Below are 22,427 nucleotides of genomic sequence, written 5' to 3'. Positions count from 1 at the left end.
AATCCCCGAAATTCGGGAATAAATGAATTCCTCTGGGAATCGCGGGGTGAATCCCGCGGGAATCGGCGGTTCGGGGAGCTGCCGCGAACGGCCGGCCCGGTTTAAGTTACAAAGCAGGGATGTAGAGGCCGGGAAAGCCGCGGTTCGTTCCTGAGGCGGCCCCGGTTCGTTCCTGAGGGAGCCCCGGGACTGCCCGGGGGCGTTGGAGCCGTTACCGAACCCCCCAGAACGGTCCTTTAACCGCCACCTCGGAGGGGTTCGAGACACGGAGGGGACACGGGGGAAACGGGGAAAACGGGGGGAAATGCGAGGAGTGGGGGAAATGGGGCGAAATGGGGGAAATTGGGGAGTGGGGAGCAATGGGGAAAACAGGGAGCAATGGGGGAAATTGAGGAATGGGGAGCAATGGGAGAATGGGAGCAATGGGAGAATGGGGAAATTGGGGAGCAATGGGAGAAATGGGGAAAATCAGGAACAATGGGGGAAATGGGGAATTAATGGGGAGAATGGGGGAAATGGGAGAAATGGGGAAAATCAGGAACAATGGGGGAAATGGGGAATTAATGGGGAGAATGGGGGAAGTGGGGAATCAATGGGAGAAATGGGGGGAAAATGGGGAATCAATGGGGGGAATGGGGGAGCAATGGGAGAAATAGGGGAAATTGGGAGCAATGGGGAATGAGGGAGGGAAATGGGGCTCCTGGAGGCAGGGGGTCCCACAGAGGATGGGGGTACCGGGACCACCAGCAGCTCTGAGCTAACGGGTGCTGCTGGTGGGGCTGAGGCTCCCTGGAGCACCCTGCGGGGTTTGGGGGTCCCGGGGGGGCCATTTCGGGGTCAGTTGATGGGCTCCTCCTCCCAGGTGGAGGTGGGAATGGCGCTGTAGGGATCCACCACCAGGCGGGCGCAGCGCACGGCCATGGCCAGCAGGAAGAGCCCCAGCAGCACCACGAAGGCCGTGGCCACGGCTCTGTCCACGTCCAGGGCGGGCAGCGCCGTGGGGGGCTCCATGCAGGGACCCTCGGGGGGGTCTGGCACAGCTCCAGAGACTCAGGTGGGTCTGTCACAGCTTCAGGGACCCCCAGGTGGGTGTTCCTTGGCTCCAGGGACCCTCAGGTGTCTCTTTCCCAGCTCCAGAGATCCTCAGGTGGGTCTGTCACGGCTCCAGAGATCTTCAGGTGTGCGTTCCTTTGTTCCTGGGACCCTCAGGTGGGTTTGTCACAGCTCCAGAGACCCCCAGGTGGGTGTTCCTTGGCTCCAGGGACCCTCAGGTGGATCTGTCACAGCTCCAGAGATCTTCAGGTGGGCGTTCCTTTGTTCCAGGACCTTCAGGTGGGTCTGTCACAGCTTCAGAGACCCTCAGGGGGGTGTTCCTTGGCTCCAGGGACCACTCAGGTGTCCCTTTCCCAGCTCCAGCGACCTTCAGGTGTCCCCTTCTGGCTCCAGAGACCACTCAGGTGTCTCTTTCCCAGCCCCAGGGACCCTCAGGTGGGTGTTCCTTGGCTCCAGGGACCCTCAGGTGTGTCTGTCACGGCTCCAGGGACCCTCAGGTGGGTGTTCCTTGGTTCCAGAGACCCTCAGGTGTGTCTGTCACAGCTCCAGAGACTCTCAGGTGTCCCTTTCCCAGCTCCAGGGACCCTCAGGTGGGTGTTCCTTGGTTCCAGGGACCCTCAGGTGTCTCTTCCTGGCTCCAGGGACCCTCAGGTGTCTCTTTCCCAGCTCCAGGGACCCTCAGGTGTCTCCCAGCTCCAGGGACCCTCAGGTGTCTCCTCCCAGCTCCAGAGGCTCCTCAGGTGCCTCTCCCAGCCCCAGGGATCCTCCAGCACGTGTCCCCCAGCACTCAACTCCCAATGACATCCCTGAGGGGCCAGATCAGGGGCGAATTCATGGGGCTGAGGGGTCAAAACCACCCCAAAAAAAAGGTGGGAAATGTGTCTTTGAGTGCCCTCTGCTCCTTCCTTACCTTCGTGGTGTCAGTGCCGGCTCCAGCCCTTCATGAATTCTGCAGGAATGCGCCGGCATCGCTTTTCACACACAGCCCAGAGGATCAGATTCCCACCCCACACCCCCTGCTCCCAAGGCTCTGGGTCCCTTCACGGGTCTTCCTGGTGATTTGGGAAGCATTTGGGAGGATTTATCCCCAAAATCTAAAAGGCTTGCATGTGAGAGGATTTCAAGGTAGTTTTTTACTTTTATTGAAATAGACTGGGAAAAACTCTTGGAAAATGCATTGAACTGAGCTGCCCTTTTGGATCTTGCAAGACAGCTTCATGAAAACCCCAGAACACCCAAAATATGCCCAAAATCTCCTTCAAGTTTATTTATTTTCCCCCTCTGAGAGAAAAAATTATCGCTTTGGGAAGGCAGTGAAGCTCTGACACCCCCAGAGCTGGGCTGTGGGGGTGTTGCAGAGATTTTTCAGCAGAGGATGAGGTGTGGGGTCCTGCTGGGGGCCCCAAATCCCAGTCCTGACCAAAAAAAAAAAAATAAAAATAAAGAAATTTCCAATTCCAATCCCAGTTCTGACCCAAATCACGTGTGCAGTCTGGATCCGCATCTTCATTCCCTGGGGTGCAGAAGCCCAACCTCACCTCAGTCTCAACGCCGAGATTAATTTTAATTTTTAATTTTTATCCTAATTAATATTTTAATCTTAATTCAAATCCTAATGTTGCGTGACGTCATCAACACTCCCGCTATAGCCACGCCCTCTCGAAGAAGTCCCGCCTCCTTTTTCGGTGGGGGCGGGGCGAAGGCGGCTGTGCTCCGCCCCCAGCCGTGCCCTCCGTTTATCCCCGCCCCCCAGCCCTCCATTTGGACCAATAGCAGCGCCTCCTCTCCGCCTGTCCCTCCTCCCGCCCCCCGGTTGAACCAATAGGAGCCCGCCGTGCCGCTGGCCCCGCCCCCTGGCCGGCGGGGCTGTGGGGCCGGCGGAGGTTTTCCTGCGCCGCCATCTTGGCTCGGCGGAGCGGAGCGAGCGGCCCGGGACCCCCGCCATGGCCGCCACCGCCGCCAGCGCGGGTGAGCCGGGCCGCGGCGGCACAAGCGGGGCTGGGGAGCGGCCTGAGCGCCTCAGGGAGGCCCTGGGGGGCTGAGGGGGAGCACAGCGGGCTTGAGGGGGGCCTGAGAGGACCCAAAGGCTCTGGCGGGGCCTGGGAGGGTGAGGTCGACCCTCAGGGGCGGGGGTGTCGTGAGGGGCTCTGAGGGGCTGACAGGGGCGTGAGGGGGCTCTGCACGGGGGGAATGGCACAGGGGGATGGGAGCTGTGTTCCCTGGGTTTGGGGTCCCCGGGGAGCCCCCCACGAGGGACCCTCCAGGTGGGTCTGGGCTTGCCGTCATCACTCGTCTGGATTTGTTCTTGACGCCTTCTGTGGGTTTTAGCCCCTTTCTCAGCTGTGTTGGGCTGAGGTTTTCCTTGACTCCCAGCAAGTCTGTTTGAAGGTTTTGCACAGAAGTCCCTGTGGAGCAGGGGAGGGCCTGGAGCGCGAGCTTCGGTTCCTCAGGCTGCTCCCCAGAGTCCTCACCTCCCCTGCACAGGAAGCTGGGAGCTGCTGAGCCCTGATTCCTGCCAGAAAAATACCTGATTTTATCAATTTTCTGGCTAAACTGCTCTGCACTGAGCTCATATCCAGATTAACCCAGCGTCTGTGAAGCCGTGATGGATTTACAACGTGGTGGCTGAGATCAGAATCTGAGCTTGTTTGTGTTTTTGGGGTTTTTTTTAATCTTAGCTTGTGCTTTGTGGCTCCTCTTGTGGCTTGAGGGTCGTGAGGCACGCTCAGGTTTATCCAGGAGTGTTCAGTGACACTGCTGAAGGATTCTGGGGTTTTATTTTGATGGTTTTGTGGCTTTTGGTGGTGAAAAAACACACTGGGGACTCATCTGGTTTGGGAGGGGGGAAGACACTCGTGGGTGCCCAAGCATTTGTGGAAGTGGAGTCTTCAGGGTTCCGTGGTTTTTTGCATAAGAAAGTTTTAAATTCTGAAAGAAAAGAGAAGGAATTTTCAACATCTGTGTTTAATATTTATAATCATGGGCAGAGCAGCCAGCTTTTACACAGAGGGAGGGAAATACACAAACAGTAAACATGGAGATTATGATGAGATTAAATTCTGGAGAATTCTCACAAATAATGTGGGTCTTCTTTTCCTTAAAGTGTTAAAAAACGGATTTCAGGGCTCCAGTGAATGCTGGATAACGCCCCAAAATACCCAGAATGTCTTCATTTCAACCCCTTAGCAATGGAAGAAACATTCTTTTCTTAATTTCTATACTTCTTCTTGGAGAAAGTTCCCATGGGGATGAAAGTGCTGAGCTGGCATTGCATGGGAAACAAGCTGAAAACCTCCTGCTTACTTAAAAAAAAAAATCAATTTAATGTACCCCAGACACAGAAATTGAGATGTTTTGTAAATAAAAAACCATAAAAGCAGAAATATCAAAGCCTTCTAGTTGTGAGTGAAACGCAGGGTACTTTTAAGGTTGGTTTATCTGCTCCTGACATTTTGGGGAGCTCACAAATGGGTGAATTTAAAGCAAATCTTGTGAAATTTGATGTCCAAACGTGAACCTGGCAATTAACCCCCCACCGAAGCTTCTGCAGCAAAAAGCACCAGTTTTGTACAATGAAAATGTACATTGAAGCTGCAGCAGCCCCTTTTGTAAATCCCAGCTGGGAATATTTGCAGTAATTTTGTTTTGGAGCCTTTGGGATGCCAGTGGTTGCAGCAGAGCCTTTCCCAGGGGAGCTGGGCTGGGAGCCTGGAGCACTGCTGGGGGTTGGGGTTTACATTTGCTTTTTTCTGGCCTTAATTAGCTGCAGCTCATGGTGTGGGGAAGCAGGGATTGCTTCTGGGAAGGCACACAGACTTTAGAGCCCCAACCTCACCCCAGTCTCAAACCCAAACCTTAATTTTAATTTTAATATCAATTCCAGTCCCAGTGTTACCTGTTCCAGCCAGGATGTTGGAAACCCACCTGGGACTCTGGTCTGGACACCTCCAGGGATGGTGACTCCAGAGCAGCCCTTTGTGGGGAGGAATTTCCCTCACAGCCACCCTAAAGCTGCCCTGGTGCAGCTCGGGGCTGTTTCCTCTCGTGCTGGTGTTCCCTGGGAGCAGAGCCTGGCTCCAGCCTCCTCCCAGGAGTGAAAACTCCTCCCTGTGCTCCAGGAATTCACCTCGCTGTGGAATGGGGAGAAGACAGAACTTGGGAAGGAATCTTTGTGTTCTGTGTGTTTCCTGGCAATCCCAAAGGGTGAAAAAGCCAGAGCTTTTCCCCTTCTCGTTATTTCTGATCATTCTTCAGAATTTATTCTTCTAATAATCTCCATGTTTGCTGCCTGTGTGTTTCCCTCCCTCTGCTCTCCCTGCCCGTGCTGTCCCTGGTTTTGGGGGGCTGTGGCCCCTCTGCTCCTGCAGAGCAGTGCCAGCTCCTGGTGCCCAACCTCGGGCTCTGCCCTGAGCTTCCACCTGAGCCACGAGAGGGAGATGTTCCTCATGGGATGCATTTTGGGCTCCTGGGAGATCTCAGAGGTTTGAAAAGCAATTCCTGTGTCTGCCTCCTCAGCCCTGCCTGGAGAACAGCACAGTGTCACTTCCTTCCCCTGCCCAGGGAGGAAATTCCTTCCCCTCAGGAAAGGGATTCTCCTCTGTGCTCCAGAAACTTCATTTCTGTTCCCACCATGTTCAGATAGGGCTGGGGAAAAGGAGGAACCCTCCTGGCCTGCTTTATTCCCACTTGAAACTTCATTTTGTCAAACAGAATCCTTGGATGTCACCTTGGGACTTCACAGCAGCATCTGAGTGATCCAAAATCCAGCAGAAAGGAGATGGGGAAGGGTTTCCACCTCTGGTTTTTTGTTCTCCAGATGTATTTTTGAGTTGCAGAGGTGTTGGATGGGCTGTGCTCACTCCTGCTCTTGGTTGGAGTTGTTGTTTTTGGCTCTTTCCTCGAGCTGGATGCTTATTCCATACTGTAGTCACCCCTGGGAAATACTATGGATCTGCAAGGAAAAAGCTTCCTCAGCAACACCAGCTGCTTGGAGGAAAACAAACCAGGCAGGCAGAGAGGCTGGGAATGTTATTGTGATAAAATATATTTAAATTCTGGCAGAAATACCAGAAATTTGGGAACGTGTTTGCTCTGAGATCCAGGCACACCACGGAGGTGATTGCACAGCTCCACTTTTAGCTGTAAATAAACCAATATGCAGCTCTGGGAGTGAAATTAAACTGTTGTTGGACTGAAATCTGGCTTTGTGCAGTGGAGAAGAGCTTGGGAACCCCAGCTTAAAGCCCATTTTTTCCCTAATTCATTAATCCTGACCTCAGTTCTTCACTTTGTCCCCCAAGTTGTGGCTGTTTCCTGCACAGGCTGCTCTCAGGGTGGGTTGGGAAACCCAACACTGGCGTTTTTGGGGTATCTGGGTAGATTTGGGGTCCCTTAGCTTTGATAAAGCAGAAGTGGTTTGGGACCTGCATCAGGCTCAGTTTGCAAAGGTTGTGGTGGAGGTTTTTGGGTTGGAGCAACTGTTTTGGGGCAGTTTTGCAGCACCCACAACCATTAAAATATGCACAGAGCTGACTTATTTCAGCAAAACAGGAAAAAATGGTTTAAAATGGATTTAAAAATTCACTTTCTGATGTGGAACTGACTGAATGTAGAGGAGCATTGCTTGGGCTCTGATGGTGATGCTGGGATGTAGATTCAGCATAAGCCACACTGAGCAAGCTCTGAACTACTGCAGACTGTGTTATCTGTGCTCCTGAACATCCAGGATTAGGGGAAAATACAGGAAATACACAGGGAAATACAGGAAACACACAGAAAAATACAGGAAAATGGAATCACAGACTGGTTTGGGGTGGAAGGGACCGCAGAGATCACCTGAGCCATGGCTGAGCCACCTCACATTTCTTCAGGGTGCCCCAAGCACTTGTGGGAGAGCACAGGCAGGCCAGTAATGGTGCCCACTGGTCTGTACTGGTGAGGACCAGAAGTGATCAGCTGAACAGTGATGAGTTTTGAAGTGTTTTATGATGAGTTTTGAAGTGTTTTACGAGCATCCTTTGTCTCAGACTGGGCAGTGAACCCTCTGCAGGCTGGTGTCATCAGGGAAACTCGCAGCTCTGCTCCTCCTCCCTCCCTCCTGGTGCAGCCCCAGCCCCTTGCCTGCTCCCAGCAGGCTCCTCCTCTGTCCAAAAAGGCAAACCACACATGTCTGGGTTTGGCAGGCTCAGCCGTGCAGCTGAGGAAGCAGCGTGTGCTCCTGGCTGGGAACGGCCCCTCGGTGCAGCACATGAAAGGACACAAGCACACATCACCCCAGATCCAGCCCCAGCAGATGCTGCCACACCACTGCTTCTAGCTGGGGAGTGTTCTACTGAGCCGGAGCGGCTTGGAAAATAAAACTGGTTGATTTCTTTGGGTTTTTTTCACTCCTGTTTAGAGATGGCATCCGATGTTTCCTCGCTGGGTGCTGCCGTTGGCTCCGGGAACTCCGGCTCGGGAGCCCAGGCTGGAGGAGCTGTGGCTCAGAGACCCAGCAAGAGACGGCCTGGGTGAGTGAGGGGCAGAGGGAGGGAGTGCTGGGGCTGTGCTCTGTGGGAAAAAGGCCTTTTTGAGGAAGTTTTGTTCTCCAGAAAGAGCTGTCAGCTTCGGGAGGGGCAGCTGTGGCTGCTTCTCAGAAGTTTCCTGCTTCTTTCAGGTGGGCTCTGTCCAGTTCTTTCCCTTTGTGGTGGTGTCTTTGTGGCAGCTACACCCCTTGAAGAGGGGATTTATTGACATATTCAGAGGGGACTAAAAGCTTTGCACCTCCCAGAAGGAGCAAATGCACACCGAGGATTGAGAGCAAGACAGGAGTTGCTGCAAGACCTGGGGGAACAGAGAATCTGGGTTTTGGGGACTCACTCCAACCTTTGCAGCTGTGCTGTCCTTGGGAGGGGTGGGGGGAAGCCACAGTGTGCTTGTGGGAGGCTCTTTGTTTGCTAAAAATGCCTTTGCAAATTCAAAGGGAGCTGAGTGGCTGTTCGCAGATTTCTGGCACGAGAAATTGCCTCGTAATTTTCGAGCAAACTGAAATCTGTCTCTGCACCCCTCCCAGTCACTCAAACTCTTTCCTTCAGCCCCATTTGCTGCTGCTCCCACTCCCCTGCAGCTCCTCCCCTGCTGCCTTCTCCTCTCCATCCACACTTTTCCATCCCAAAAGGAAAGGTGAAAAATCTTCTGTCCTTCCACATGAACTGGTCAGAAGTGGGGTTTTGGCCTTGTGTGAGCAAACACTGCACAAACTGAACTTAACTCCAGGAAGATTTTACTCTCCACTTGTTTTGTTTTGTTTTAACTTTAAATGCACCCAATCCAGGCTTTTAAACTGGGAATGCTCCATCTGTAGGCTGTTAATGGTCCCTGATTCTAGGAGATCCAGGCTTTTGGAACAGAAGGTTGGGATTTGGTGGATGCTCCAAGTGGGTTTTCTTCCTTTGGAACTGTTTTTCCTTGTTCTGTTCCTGACACCTAAAAGAAACCCCTTTCCAAGCTTTGTTGGTTGTTTCACATTAGGATCACTAAATTGCATTGGGATTACTTAATTTTTCCTTTCAGGAATCATCCATGGGGACAGACAGAAAAGTAATTTAAAGGAGAAACCAGTTAGCAGTTATCTTTTTTTCTGTTTTTCAGGCTGGATTTTGATGATGATGGAGAAGGGAACAGTAAATTCCTCAGGTGAGGGAGAACATGGCATCCAGAAGTTTCTGTCCTGTGATCTAGCTGTGTCTGTGTGTTTTCCCTGGAGCAAGATCTTTCTGCTCCTGTGGCTTTTCCTCTCTGGAAGCAGTGGGAATTGCTCCAGTTCCTCAAACTCTTCCCTTTCTCTCAGTCAGCAATATTCCTCCATCTCTGTGGCTTTTGTTACTGCCTCAGACATTAATTAATCCTCATCTGCTGTAAGGATGCTTCAGCTCCAGAGACATCCTTATTCCTGAGGAGTTGGCAAGGCTGTGAGGATCTCCTCATGATCCATATGGAGCACAGAAGACTTGGAATATCTTGTGGCATTTATCTGTAGCCTCCCTACATGCTTTAGGACTGAATAACTCCAGTGATACTGGAGTTAACTCCAGTAAAAACTCCAAATAACTCCAGTTCCAGTGGTACTGGAATTCCCTGCATTCCTGTGCTGTAAGGGTGGCTGTGGAATGGTTTCAGGGTGATGAATGTAGGATTTACCAAGAGAAACCCTTGGGTGGAGGTCCTGATTTGGGCTACCTTTATCTTCCAAGTGCCATTTAATCTGTTTCTTGGTATGGGATTAAACTGTGTGTGATCCCACCATCCTTGATTGGTGGAAAACCCCGTGGAGGTGATGCCAGTAATTCACCCATTGTGTTTGAGGTGATCAATGAATTATCCTGCACTGCCCACCCACTGCCAAGTTGGCCTTTTTAACCCCAGGCATTCTTTGTGGGAGTTATTAAACCTTAAATCTCAGTGGTTTTTTGGGAAATAATTCAGTGTAAACACTTTAACCTCTCTCCCTTCTCCTAGATGTGATGATGACCCGATGCCAAACGATAAAGAGAGATTTGCCAGGTAAGGATTTGATGATTTAAAAGCTTTTTTGTGCCAAAAAAACCTTAATATGAGAGAGATCCTGCAGCTCCCTTCTCACAATCATCTCTCTTTGAAGTGATCCTCATACTCCTTGAAGTTTTTTGGACCAGTTCATTGAGTGTGACAATGACATTCCTCTTTTTCACCATTCCTTTCAGCTCTGGCCTTGGACTCTCTTTCTTTTCTCCTGCTCAAGAAACTTGCAGAGATTTCAAGTTTCCTGCTTAGTACAAGCTTTCCTTGAACACATTCCTGGCACACATTGGGATTTGTGTGTTTTGTAGGGAATTACACAGAAACTTTACAAATTGGGGGTTTTCTGGAGATTGCAGGGAATGCTTTGATCAGTTTTTGGTGTCTGACAGTATCTCTGAGTGTTGGGACTGAGCCCTTGGTATTTTTACAGCTATTTGAAGCTCCATTCTCTTTTCTGGACACATTCCAGCCCATCAATGTCCCACTTCCCAGGAGGGGCCCAAAACTGCCCCCAGGATTTGGGGTCACTCTCCTACTCTTACCTGCCAAAGGGGCTACAGGGAATTCCAAGCTGGGATTCTCCAGCTTTTTGAGTGGTTTGAGTCCTTCTGAAGTCAAACAAATCAAAAATACATTAGAAATATCAGATTACTTCTAATATTAGAAATAAGCAAATTAGAACTAGGTCACAGCCTCAGAAAATGTTTTGAAACTCCAACACATCAGGCACCAATTTAATGTAGAATGTTGCAAACTAATGACGGTTTTATTTTATGGAATTGCTCTGCAAAACAGACCTGTCCCTAGGCTGGGTTTCCTAGTCCATCTTTCCATTTTTTTTTTCCATTTCTTTCAACTTTTTTTCCATTTTTAGCTTAGCTGGCTAATTTTATTTTTAGGTCTGATGATGAGCAGAGTTCAGCGGATAAGGAGAGACTTGCCAGGTAGGAGAATGGAGATTTCAAGCATGGACAAGCAGAGTTTTTCCTTTCCTTAATGTTTCTCTAGGCATCCCTTCTCTTTTTTTTTTTTTCTTTTTTTTTTTCCCCCTCCTTCCCTCATCTGCTGCAGAGGATTTAACAAACTCCTGGAAATGGCTGTGGAATTGGGATTAGGAGGGGATAGGCATTGAGGAAAGGCACAGCTCATCCTTGGAAGAACCTTTTTAGGGAATACATGGAAGGATTTATTTACCAGAGGCCACAGGGTGCTCCTGCTTTCACCTGTAGCTGACCTGTGCTAAATACAGTTCCTCTTGTCCTGGGTCAAGGTGCCAAGCTGTCCATCTGGGCAGTTTTGTGTCCTGGGAATGCTGTTGGACTCTCAGAACAGGCAGGAAAAGGTGTGTTAGCTCAGGTGTTTACCTTCCAGGAAAGGTGGTGTCACTGGAAACAGGATTTAATTTTTCCCTGAGTTTCTATTAGTAATTAATGAGAGAATGTGCCTGAAACCAGCAGAACAGTCACCTGGAATCCAGGAGTGGGCCCTGAGGACACCTGTGCCCACATCCAGGTCATTTGTCACCTGTGCACACCTGCAGCAGCCTCAACACCTGAGCCCTTCATTTTCCACCTTACAGACTTAACCCAGTCCTGGGCAGTTTTGTCTTTAAACAAAGCCTGACCCCCAGAGTGCCTTTGCTGAGTGCACTGAGCTGTGCTGAGATGTTTGAGGAGGTCAGGAAGGCACAGAGGTGTCCCCCAGGATGGACAATCCCAGTTCTCCCATCCTTTCCTCGTGGAAGAGTGAAATGTAAATGCCTGGTGATTCCCCAGTAGTTTCTGTAGTTGAAGGATCTTTGTTTTTCACCCCTGAGCTTGTGAGTTTAGAGAAGCTGCCTGACTCAAAGGTGAGGTCACTGAATGTCTGCACACACCTCGTGGTGATAAATGCTCCATTTTGGTATTTATCCTGTTTATTCACCTGCCTATCCTTGCTCCTTCCAACACTTCCATCTCATTTCACTTCCCACCATGTGCTTCCTTGCACATGATCCATCCTTCTCTATAGGAAACCTGGCTTTTAAGCTCTGTTTTGGAAAACCCACCTCAGGATCCCAGTTAAGTTATCTATCCTGGATAAAAGAACCAAGTTCTGGTGTGTGGGACTGATGGGAACTGTGCCCTGTGAGCCAAAGGGGTGCCAAGAGCCTCTTTAGGTGGCAGCAATGGCCACAGTGCCTCTTTGGAGGTCAGTGCCACCACCCAGGTGCTGCCTGCTCCACGTTGGTTGGCCTTGATGATCTGTGCAGAAATGAGGTGTGACCTGCTTGGAAGCTTTCCCTGCTGTGCTGGTGAGAGAGCTCTTGGTGTCACTGAGAAGTGGCTTCCCAAAGCACCTCAAGGTGAGACCCAGCTGATTCAGGTCACGCCGAATCCTGGGGTGGCTGGGGCTGGAAGGAGCCTTAGAGCTCATCCAGTTGCACACCTCCCGCTAGCCCAGGCTGCCCAGAAGAGCAGGTGCCCAAGTTTTAGCTGCAGACCTGGTGGGTCTGGTGCTGCAGGTGATCTCATCCACCCTGGGATGGACAGTGCTGAGGTCACCTGCAGTGAGGTGACGCCGCTTTGGGAGCAACTCCTTTGGCTTCCTGCAGCGTTGTATGGTGGATGGGGAAGGTCAGCCCAGGTCCTCGCTGTCCCCAGGTTCCAGGGAGCTGCTGTGACTCTGAGGAAGGTCCAGGTGTAGCCTCTCCTCCTTGCCCTGTCTCCACATTCCCTGTGCACGCCCAGCATGCGAGGCTTGACTCCTAACCCTGACACCTCCGTGTGTGACACCCGTGCGAGCGCTGACGTGGGGACACGGCTCAGCCTCCCCTGGCAACTTCACCTTCCTCCTTTTCTCCTCCTCGACCTCTGGCAGGGAGAACCACAGCGAGATCGAGCGCAGGAGGAGGAACAAGATGACAGCCTACATCACGGAGCTGTCGGACATGGTGCCCACGTGCAGCGCCCTGGCCCGCAAGCCGGACAAGCTGACCATCCTGCGCATGGCCGTGTCCCACATGAAGTCCCTGCGTGGCACTGGCAACACCTCCACAGATGGCACCTACAAACCCTCCTTTCTCACCGACCAGGTATAAAAAAAGTCCCTTTTTTATTAAGTTGTCTTAATGTCCTGGAAGGTCACAGTGAGATGTCCTTGAAGCCTTCTGATCTTGGCTTGATGCTGCTTTGGGGGAATTGCAGCAATCAGAGTGGAAAATGAAACAACGGGTGAGGGGAGAGGTTTTAGCTGTGGAGTTGAGAGGTGTCTGTGTGCCTGCAGGAACTGAAACACCTGATCCTGGAGGCAGCTGATGGCTTCCTGTTCATCGTGTCCTGCGAGACGGGGCGCGTGGTCTACGTGTCGGACTCGGTGACGCCGGTGCTGAACCAGCCGCAGTCCGAGTGGTTCGGCAGCACCCTCTACGAGCAGGTGCACCCCGACGACGTGGGCAAGCTCAGGGAGCAGCTCTCCACCTCCGAGAACGCCCTCACAGGTATGGCAACCTCAGCTGGGGTGTGAGGGGCTGGCAGGTGGGAGAGCCAGCAGAGGACTTGGATTAAACCCTTCCCTTTGTAGAGGGAACCAAGCCCTGGTGCCTTTCTACCAAGGATGCTGCAGCCCCCCCCGAGAATGCATCTAAAGGTACCACCAGGGACACTCGTGTCCTGCCAGTTCCCAGGACGTTACCTGGCACCACACCTGGCTTGGTGGGAGGACTGCCAGTGCAGCAGCATCTCCTTTTTCTTTGCTTTGTTTAGGTCGTATCCTCGATTTGAAGACGGGGACTGTGAAGAAGGAAGGGCAGCAGTCCATGAGGATGTGCATGGGCTCCCGCAGATCTTTCATCTGCCGGATGAGGTAGGAAGGAATTGCTGGGGAAATCTCTGAGCCTAAAGCCAAACTTGCTCCCTAACCCTGCCCCTTCCATGCTTTTATTTCAGCTTTTTTGGGGCTCATTTTGATGTTGACATGATAGAATATGGCTGAGCTTTTCCTGCAGTCAAATTCTTGAGATGTTTGTTTGCCTTGTTGTCGCAGAAGATCCAGTTTAAAGTAACACTTAGTTTCAGCCCCAAGTGTCCTTGAGTTCTGCAGACTGAGGGGTTTCTGTGATGGAAATTCTTCTTATTGAAGATGTCCACATTATTTCCATGTTGATCAAGAAAGATCAAATCCTTTCTAACCCTGGTGCAGGTGTGGCAACAGCTCTGTGGATCCAGTCGCTGTCAATCGTCTCAGCTTCATGAGGAATCGCTGCAGGTAAATGACACAGAAATAGCATCTACACATACAGCACATACATAACACAGCTAAACACCTTGCCTCGCCTTCCCCCACTGCAGCACAACCTCTTTCTGTCTCCCAAGGAATGGTTTAGGTGCAGCCAAGGATGGAGAACCTCACTACGTCGTCGTGCACTGCACAGGCTACATCAAAGCCTGGCCCCCAGCAGGTAACAATTCACCTTGTGCTCAGGTGGGCTGGGTTTAGGAGCACATGGTCTAATGTTGCCATTCCAGGAGCAGAATGTGCCAGGAAGTGCTTTGTAAATGTATCTATGACTTTTATTTTAAGATTGACTTAATTTTTGCAGGTGAAGCAACAGAGGTCTCTGTATGTAGAGGATGAAAATAATCCTGAACTATCTGATGTGCAGCTTTTGCTGAAATTCAGATATTTTCATTCCTTCTGGTGAAAAAGGGGAGGGTGGACACCTTAATTTACAAAATCCCTTAATGGGGAAGAGTATTGAGTTACAGACCAGGGCAGAGAGATGTCTTGAAATCCATTCCTCTGAAATTTTCCCTGTACTAACCTTGCTGGAATTTTTGGCCCTCCCCTCCCAGGTGTTTCTCTGCCTGATGATGACCCCGATGCTGGCCAGGGCAGCAAGTTCTGCCTCGTGGCCATTGGCAGGCTCCAGGTGAGTGCCCTGTTCCCTTTTCCATCATTTCCTTATCCTGAGGGTCCCCAGATTTAAACTGCTCTGTCTGAAAACATTCCCCGATAGCCACAAATCCCAGTGCAGGGCTGGCAGCTCAGGGTTGGTGACTGTCCCTGTGTTCCTGGCAGGTGACCAGCTCCCCCAACTGCACAGACATGAACAATGTGTGCCAGCCCACAGAATTCATCTCCCGACACAACACCGAAGGAATTTTCACCTTCATCGACCACCGGTGCGTGGCCACCGTGGGTTACCAGCCCCAGGTGAGGACCTTTAGGGGCTTTTTTTTTAAAAAAAGTGCTCTTTAAATTTAATTTCCTCCTCCATCATGGCTCTGCTTGTCCAGCAGAGCTGATAAACCATGCCCAGGGCTTAACCCAGACATGTGTTTCTTCTCCACTGGTTGCTTTTCCATGTGTTTTTCCAAGTCCTTTGATCATGGGAAGGCTGGGTGGCTCTGGATTATGTCAAGTGTCAATTAAAGCCATTTTTGCCTCAAATTGAATTAAAGATCAAACATTAATCAACAGCTGTTGTGCTTTTCTTTTGAAAAACAGCACTCCAGCTCTTGTGCTTGGGTTGTGTAACAGGGATTTGGGGGGAAGGAGCAGGAACTACCTGTCCAAAGATGGATTAATTATGGAATCTGCCTGCCAGATGAACTGATTCAATCTCTCACAATTCCTTGAAAAATAGGAACTCTTGGGGAAAGACATTGTGGATTTCTGCCATCCAGAAGACCAACAGCTTTTACGGGACAGTTTTCAACAGGTAAAAGCATCACAGCTGCCCTTTGCATGCAGGGTGGAATTCAGATTGGACTTTGTTCCGACATTGGAATGTCTTGGTGCTTGCAAAGCAACAAAATTGACTAGAAAAACAAAGCTTAGATAATTCTCCTGTGCAAACAGTTGCAGATTTAGCCATATCATTGAATGCAAAATGAAACAGAAGCATCTGATGTCTTAACTCCTGAATCCAGTCTTAAGTCCAGCTCTGCTGCTGGCCCAGTTGGCTTTTAGGGCCAGGGATGTGGCTCCCAAGTGCCTGCTTGACTTGGCTGAAACCCTGGTTCATCTCTAGGGCCCAGCCCAGTGCTGCAGAACCCGCAGTGGAGGTGGTTTTCTTGCCCTGTTATTTCTGAGGGCCTTGGACTGGTGGCAGGGCAGGTAAGGCTGCCCCTGTGGTTTCATGACTCCAAAAAACCAGCTGCTCATATCCATTGCTCCAAACCGTTGGAATGGGAAGCGACAGCATGTGTTCCATTTCTTGGAGGCTTTTCCATACATCTCACCAGTGCAAAGAGATAAGAGAAGCGAAGCCAAAAAAAGGGGATTTTTAGATTCCCCTCCTGGATCCTTTAGGAATCAAGCTGTCCCAAGGGAATTGTGCCATTTAGTTTGGGAAGACTGAGATGTGGTGGTCCAGGTTTGAGGCAAAGGGCCATCACAGGGGTCTGAGGGGGGGAACTCGTGCTCAGGTTGCTCTTCCCCACCTTTGATCAGGTGCTACTGGTGTAATTCCATTGTTTATTTTAGGTGGTGAAGTTAAAAGGCCAGGTGCTGTCGGTCATGTTCCGCTTCCGATCCAAGAACCGGGAGTGGCTGTGGATGAGAACCAGCTCATTCACCTTCCAGAACCCCTACTCGGATGAGATCGAGTACATCATCTGCACCAACACCAACGTCAAGTGAGTACCTGCACTCCGGCTCTCAGCCCCCAAGAACCCCCAGCTGGGCAGCCTCCATCAATTCCCACAGCCCTGGGGAAGTTCCTAAGTCCCTGCAGCTCCCGTTCTCTGCTGGGCTGTGCCAGGCACTGGAGGGTTACAAAGTGCAGGAATTGTCTTTTTGTGTGGCTTAGCAAGCTGCCAGAATTCAGCTCCAGCAGTGCCTGAAATGAGTGAAATCTGCCTTGGAATGCTCTTGGATTCCTGTGACAGCCCAGGGGGTCCCATCTTTGGGAATGGTCAAAGCTGCTCTCTCTGTCCATGAGGGAAAAGAGGAACTCTGTGAGGGAGTTCCACACCCCTTGCAAGGACCAAGAAGTTGTGCCTGTGTGTGATCTAGAGCTGCAGGCTTGGCAAGGGCAGCTCCAGCAGACAAACAGAAGGCTGCATTGCCTGGGAAGGGGAAATCCGGGATTTTTTTGCCACGAGGCAAAGTAGCACTGCTTCCCTGCAGAGCTGAAATCTGCTGCAAGCCTGATTTCCTGCCCCATGTCAGAGCTCTTTCTTTGAACTTCTTCATTCCACACACAGCCGTTCCCACATCCAGAACCCAAAAATCCCTGTGGAGGTTCAGAGCAGAGCAGTGGTGTCTGTGTGGTTGTGTTTGGGGTGTGCAGGGACTGAGTATGGAGAGGGAGGCACAACCCCCACCCCTGGAGCATCCTTTTCCATGCCACCACCTTGCAAGGAAACCAGGAGAAAACTCACCCAAAAACCCCTTCACTCAAGGTTTTTTGCATCTTGTCCCAGCCAGCCACACCCTGCTACACACAGGACTCAGCTTTGCTACTAGTTGGGACTTTTTAAATCTCTTTTTTTTTTGTGTTTGCTTTGAAGGAACTCGAGCCAGGAGTCCCGGCCTGCCCTGGCAAACTCCATGCCAAGGCCTCAGCTGGGGCAGAGCCTTCCCCTGGACATGGGCACAACCCCTCTGCCCTCAAGGTCAGGAGGAGCTCAGCTCCTTTTCCCATTTCCTCCTTCCCCTCACACACCCTTCATTCCCAAATTCCCCTCTCTGCAGCCAGGAGCTCCAGGCTGACCAATCCCTGGTGTAACCACCCAGAGCTGTTCCCTTGGGAATTATCTTGAGCAGCCTGTGTTCCTGTGTTACAGACATTTTCTATTTTAGGCAGCAGCAGCCACCTCAGGCAGAGCTGGAAGTGGGCCCAGGAAGGGAGAGCTTGGCTGGGTATGAGCACTCACAGGTGAGTCCAGAGGGATTTGGGCACTCCCTGTTCATTGTCCTGCACTGTTTAGGTCACTTTTTTACTGGGGGCTTAAAGGTGGTGGCACCAGCTTGAGGTGAGGTTTGAGAGGAAGGTGTTTCTGCCTTGGGTGTTGCTCGAGTCCAGGATTTATCAAGTGGAATCATAGAATCATGGAATAATTTGGGTTGGAAGGAACCTTAAAGCCCATCCATTTCCACCTCCTGCCTCCTTCCACCAGACCAGTTTGCTCCAAAAGTTTGGTGGACAGTTTGCTGTCCATCCTGGCCTTGGACACTTCCAGGGATGTCACTGAGCATCCTGAATGGCCCTGCTATCCCAAAAAAAAAAAACCCACATCAGAATTCCAGGAGTGACCAGGCCCTCAGCTGCTCCCTGTGCTCACCTCCTCTGTGCCGAGGTGTGGGCAGCCCCCAGGAGGTGTGGGCAGCCCCCAGGAGGTGTGGGCAGCCCCCAGGAGGTGTGGGCAGCCCCACGAGGTGTGGGCAGCCCCCAGGAGGTGTGGGCAGCCCCCACGAGGTGTGGGCAGCCCCCATGAGGTGTGGGCAGCCCCACGAGGTGTGAGCAGCTCCCTGTCCCTCCCCAGGTGCCCGTCCAGCCCGTGAGTGCTGCTGGCCCTGAGCACAGCAAGCCCCTGGAGAAGGCTGAGAGCCTGTTCAGCCAGGAGCGGGACCCACGCTTCGGGGAGATCTTCCCTGGCATCAGCACAGGTGGGTCAGCAGCCAGGTCAGCTCCTCCTGCCTGCCCTGCTCACATCTTTGCTGCTTGTCCTTCTGTTCTCCCTGCTCCCAGTCTGCAGTGGATGATGTGACCCCAGAGAAGCTCCACGAGAGTTCAGTAGAAAATGGAAAAGAAATTAAATTAAACAGGATTTAACAAACTTGTCTGGAGAAGGAACAAAGGAGTCTTCCTTCAGGCAGACACATCTCTTCCAACTGCTTCTCTCCCTGTTCCTGAGATGTCCCAGCCCAAAAATGACTCGTGCTCTCTCCACAGATGAGAGCAAAGCCATCCCTGCCAGCACCATGCCAGCCAACCCCCCCCTCTTTGCCCAGGGAAACACCTTCACTGCTGCACGTCCTGCTGAGAACTTCAGGTGAGGCTTCACCTCCAGCTCCTGCCCATTCCCTGTTTCCTCTGCTGTGCCTTGGACCTGCCCAGGATCTGGGTCCCCTCCCTTGTTTCCCAGTACAGAATCATGGAATCATTTAGGTTGGAAAGGCCCTCTAGGATCATCAAGTCAGGCTGTTAACCCTTGTTTACCACTAACCCCTGTCCCCAGGTGCCACATCCACACATTCTTGGCACACTCAGGGATGACCACTCCACCCTTCCCAGATGGGCAATTGCTGGGCTCATTTCCCTCCACCAACGACTTGAGCAGAAGGATTTGGTTCCTCTTCCTCCTGCAAGTGCTGTCCACAACCTCAGACACCTCTTGTGTTGCAGGAGCAGCAGCATGGTCCCTCCAGTGAACATCATCCAGCAGCAGCCCTCGCCCGCCGGCCGGATCTTACCGCAGATCTCGCGCCACTCCAGCCCAGCTCAGGTCAGCGGGACCACCTGGGCTGCAGGGACACGGCCGGTGTTCACACCCCAGGTAGCACAGCCCAGCCCCTCAGAGCAGGCCCCGGGTCCCTGCTGCCTTCCAGACCCTGCTCTCCGTGGGGATCCATCCTGCTTCCACTCTCGTGTCCGTGTGCTTCCTCCTTCGCGGCTAACCCGGCAACTCCTCCCTGAGCTGAGTTGGGTGAAGCCGTGCCTCCTCTTCCTCTGCTGTGTTTTTCCTCTCTTACAGCAAGTGGCATCCCAGACAGTGAAGACCCGGCCGCCTTCCTTTGGCATGGGGACATTCCAGGGCACGCCGTCCTCCTTCAGCTCCATGACAGCGCCGGGATCGACGGCTTCTCCCACCACGGCGCCGTACCCAGCCCTGGCCAGCCGTGGCACAGGCTTCAGTGAGTGGGGCTTGGGGGGCAAAAAATACCCCTGGGAGCGTCCAGCTGTGGTGGGATGTGCCCTCCATCATTTTTGGTGGATTTTGGGAGTGCCTGAATGTGGGGAGCAGAGTTGAAGCTGTGCTTTGGCTGATCACCTTCAATCATCCTCCAACCACAGAGCTGGACTTGGTGGTTCTTGTGGATCCCTTCCAGCTTGGGATAATTGGGGTCATCCCAGCAGATGAATTTTGAACCATTTTAAGGCTGCCTGGGAGGAAACAAACCCCTCTGGGAGTCTCTTTGCTCTATCCCATGGCGAACACCTGAATTCCTGTGGCAGGAATTCCTGCAGGACAACCCTGCCCTGTCAGCAGCAGCACCACACAGAGCACTGCCCTTCCCAATCCCATCAGAGCACTGGAGAAGCCCCATTCCCAAAGGAGGGATGATTCACTGCCTGTGTTCTCTTCCAGCAGCCACAGAGGCAGCTCAGACCCCGGCCCCGTTCCAGCCCCGCGCCGCCGACGCCGTGGGAATGTGGCCCCAGTGGCAAGGACAGCACCACGGCCCAGGATCTGGGGAGCAGCACGTGCAGCAGCCCCAGCCCAGCCAGCCTGAGGTCTTCCCAGTAAGATGGGGCTTTTTAACCTCCCAATCTGGTGGGATCCACTGGTGTTGAAACACACAGAGCTTCTCCCTCTGGTTCAAATCGACTGGGGGGGTCCCAGAGTCCTGGATAACCTGATGGAGCTGGAAGTGGAGAGGGCAGGACTGGCTTTGTGTCTTGGTCTGTTGCAGGATCAGTGTGAAATTCCAGTTGGATTAACCCTTCTAGTTCTAATTAATTTTTTAAAAAAGCTACAGTCCAATGAAATTAAAATAATTCATAATCCTCTCACCCCAGCTTTCCCAGCATTTGCTGATTATAGCTTAAATTTGCTGCTCTCCTTAAATTTCCCTTGGACACAGACCCTGTTTTCCCTTGTGAAAGGGACCAGTTTGGTCCACAGTATCTATTCCAGCAAACCCATGATTAAATTGCCCACATGGTCATGGAGCCATGGAATTGCTGAGGTTGGAAAAGCCTCTGAGATGGAGTCCAGCTGTTCCCCCTAATTTCCAATCTAAACCTCCCTGGCACACCTTGATATTCCAGTCTGGATCCTAACCCTCTCCTTGTATCCTCACAGGACATGCTGACCATGTTGGGGGACCAAGGGCCCAACTACAACAATGAAGAGTTCCCAGAGCTGAACATATTCCCTTCTTTTTCTGAGTAAAACAAGCCTTAGGGGAAACAACACAAACCTCTCACCAATATCCACATGTAAAGGAAAACAGCAGAGTCTTTTTCTCAAGGAACTGTCTAAACTCTTCCCAACTTCTGGAAGCAGAGCTCCAAGGAGGGATGGCCCTGGAGGACGAGGTGGTTTGGACACCTCCTCCATGTGGGATTGTTCTGGAAGCTTCAGGACTTGAGTGCCACGAGGCCAAAGGCCCCAGAGCTGCTCCCAAGTGGATTTCTTTGGGAGGGATTCCTGTCTGGAGCACACAGACAGCCCTTCCAAACTTTTAAGGTGGCTTTTGACTGTTTTTATTTCATTCTCTGCCGTGACTTTTTCTATAAAACACAAAACTATTGGAATTTTTAAATACTGGAAGGAACTCTTCCAAGTGCTATCCCTGTAAACACAATCCTGGAGGATGCTTGAGTAAGAATCCATGTCCCAAGCCAGTGTTTTCCTCCTTTTTGGAGGAATTTTAGCTGTTTTTGGAGGGTTGTTACAGCACCTCCAGTCCAGGGTGCTCCACGTGGAGATTCCTGTGTTTGTCTGGAATCTTCTCTCTCCTGTGAACTGTGCAATGAAATCAGTGTGACCCATGACCCCCTCGTTACCCCGGGATAATTAACAAGCCATAAAAATATTACCCATGTAGCTTTCTTCTGGATGAATCCATTTTCCAGCTGATGGTTTCTGTGCTGCCACAAATTGATGTTTCAACAGGTTTTTTTTTTTGGGATAAAACCTGCTCCACGCTGCCCATGGAATTTTATCACATGTAGATGAGTTCCTTGTCCTCGTTTTTGGAGCTGGATGTAGGAGAATCCCTGGATTTGATCAGGGAATTGCTGAGGAACTGTGTTTTCACTACATTTGCTCACTCACCATCTCCTTAAAGAAGAATTCCTGCCATGGGATGATCCTGTTGCCAAATGACAAAGAGTAAGAGGAGAGCTGGAAAAGTAGGGAACAGAATGAAATTTTTTTTATATATATATATATATCTATATATATAAATTTTTAATTTTTAAACATTGACTTGGAATCTTCTGGCTTTTTCCATGGGGAAAAAAAAAACCAAACTTGTGGCCAACCCTGCTCTCCTCAGGGGCTGGAAGAACCATTTGATTCCCTCTTGCTTCAATTCCAACAGGAAAATGAAATTGCAGAGTTGGACTTGGAAGGAAATTTGGCACAACAGCAGCTGGGGAAGAATCCCAAGTGTTCCTGGAAGCCTGGTTTTGTTTTGAATGGAATGTGGGTGTTCCCCCCTTTTCCCTGCATGTGGAGGGGGGGCTCTGGGACCCCCAGGCTGGTTGTGAGTGTTCTCTCTGCTGGTTGAGGGCAGGAATGGGGAAACCCCCACCCCTTTTCCAAGAGCTGATTGCAGAGCTGTCATTCCTGACTAAAATCCACGTAGGAAGCTTTGAAACCTTTGTGTCACCAACCCAGAGAGATTCCTCTTGTAAGTGGAGCAGGAAGCTTTATTTTTCCCTCTCCTTTTCCCTCTGGAAAATTAAGACTTGAAGGTTTTGTTTTAGCTGGTTTTGGTTGTTTTTGTTTTTTTTTTAAATTTTATTCCAAATTTCTCTATGGGTAAGTGGGAACATCCCATTTGAAGAAACCTGTGATCCACCCTCTCCCATTATCCAGGGTGTTCCCAGCCATCCCATCACATCCTGGGCCCTTACCCTTCAGTTCTTCAAGGAGGAGGAAAATTCCCATTTC

At 51.2% G+C, this 22,427-nt stretch overlaps 2 protein-coding genes across 9 annotated transcripts; one reads left to right on the top strand and one right to left on the bottom strand.

The window, feature by feature from the left end:
• Nucleotides 1-663: 663 nt before the first annotated feature.
• CTXND2 (cortexin domain containing 2) lies at nt 664-1,735 on the bottom strand. The gene has a single exon (XM_039710169.1). The coding sequence runs from the start codon at nt 1,009-1,011 to the stop codon at nt 838-840; it is 174 nt and encodes a 57-aa protein (XP_039566103.1). The 5' UTR covers nt 1,012-1,735; the 3' UTR covers nt 664-837.
• A 1,158-nt stretch (nt 1,736-2,893) lies between these two features.
• ARNT (aryl hydrocarbon receptor nuclear translocator) lies at nt 2,894-22,239 on the top strand. Of its 8 annotated transcripts, none has more exons than XM_039710153.1 (23): nt 2,894-3,021; nt 7,451-7,562; nt 8,683-8,727; nt 9,550-9,594; nt 10,491-10,535; nt 12,451-12,664; nt 12,856-13,069; nt 13,153-13,218; nt 13,335-13,434; nt 13,771-13,836; nt 13,944-14,029; nt 14,424-14,500; nt 14,650-14,784; nt 15,218-15,292; nt 16,060-16,211; nt 17,088-17,192; nt 17,380-17,455; nt 18,063-18,186; nt 18,473-18,572; nt 18,926-19,025; nt 19,275-19,434; nt 19,890-20,044; nt 20,607-22,239. In XM_039710153.1, the coding sequence occupies exons 1-23, from the start codon at nt 2,997-2,999 to the stop codon at nt 20,694-20,696; spliced, it is 2,367 nt and encodes a 788-aa protein (XP_039566087.1). In that variant the 5' UTR covers nt 2,894-2,996; the 3' UTR covers nt 20,697-22,239. The 8 variants fall into 8 exon arrangements, with proteins under 8 accessions (XP_039566087.1, XP_039566085.1, XP_039566084.1 ...); XM_039710151.1 differs by having other exon boundaries at nt 18,926-19,076; nt 19,893-20,044; XM_039710150.1 differs by having other exon boundaries at nt 18,926-19,076.
• Nucleotides 22,240-22,427: the final 188 nt, after the last annotated feature.

The sequence above is a fragment of the Passer montanus genome, unplaced genomic scaffold (assembly GCF_014805655.1).
Source record: "Passer montanus isolate IOZ18808 unplaced genomic scaffold, ASM1480565v1 scaffold224, whole genome shotgun sequence".
Classification (NCBI taxonomy): Eukaryota; Metazoa; Chordata; class Aves; order Passeriformes; family Passeridae; genus Passer; species Passer montanus.
This window is presented reverse-complemented; position numbering and strand designations above follow the sequence as displayed.

Coding starts and splice junctions, on each gene's coding strand:
- ARNT (XM_039710150.1), top strand. CDS start 2,997: ATGGCCGCCACCGCCGCCAGCGCGG. Junction 7,563..8,682: donor CCCAGCAAGAGACGGCCTGG/GTGAGTGAGGGG, acceptor TCTGTTTTTCAG/GCTGGATTTTGATGATGATG. Junction 17,193..17,379: donor ACAACCCCTCTGCCCTCAAG/GTCAGGAGGAGC, acceptor TTTCTATTTTAG/GCAGCAGCAGCCACCTCAGG.
- CTXND2 (XM_039710169.1), bottom strand. CDS start 1,011: ATGGAGCCCCCCACGGCGCTGCCCGCCCTGGACGTGGACAGAGCCGTG.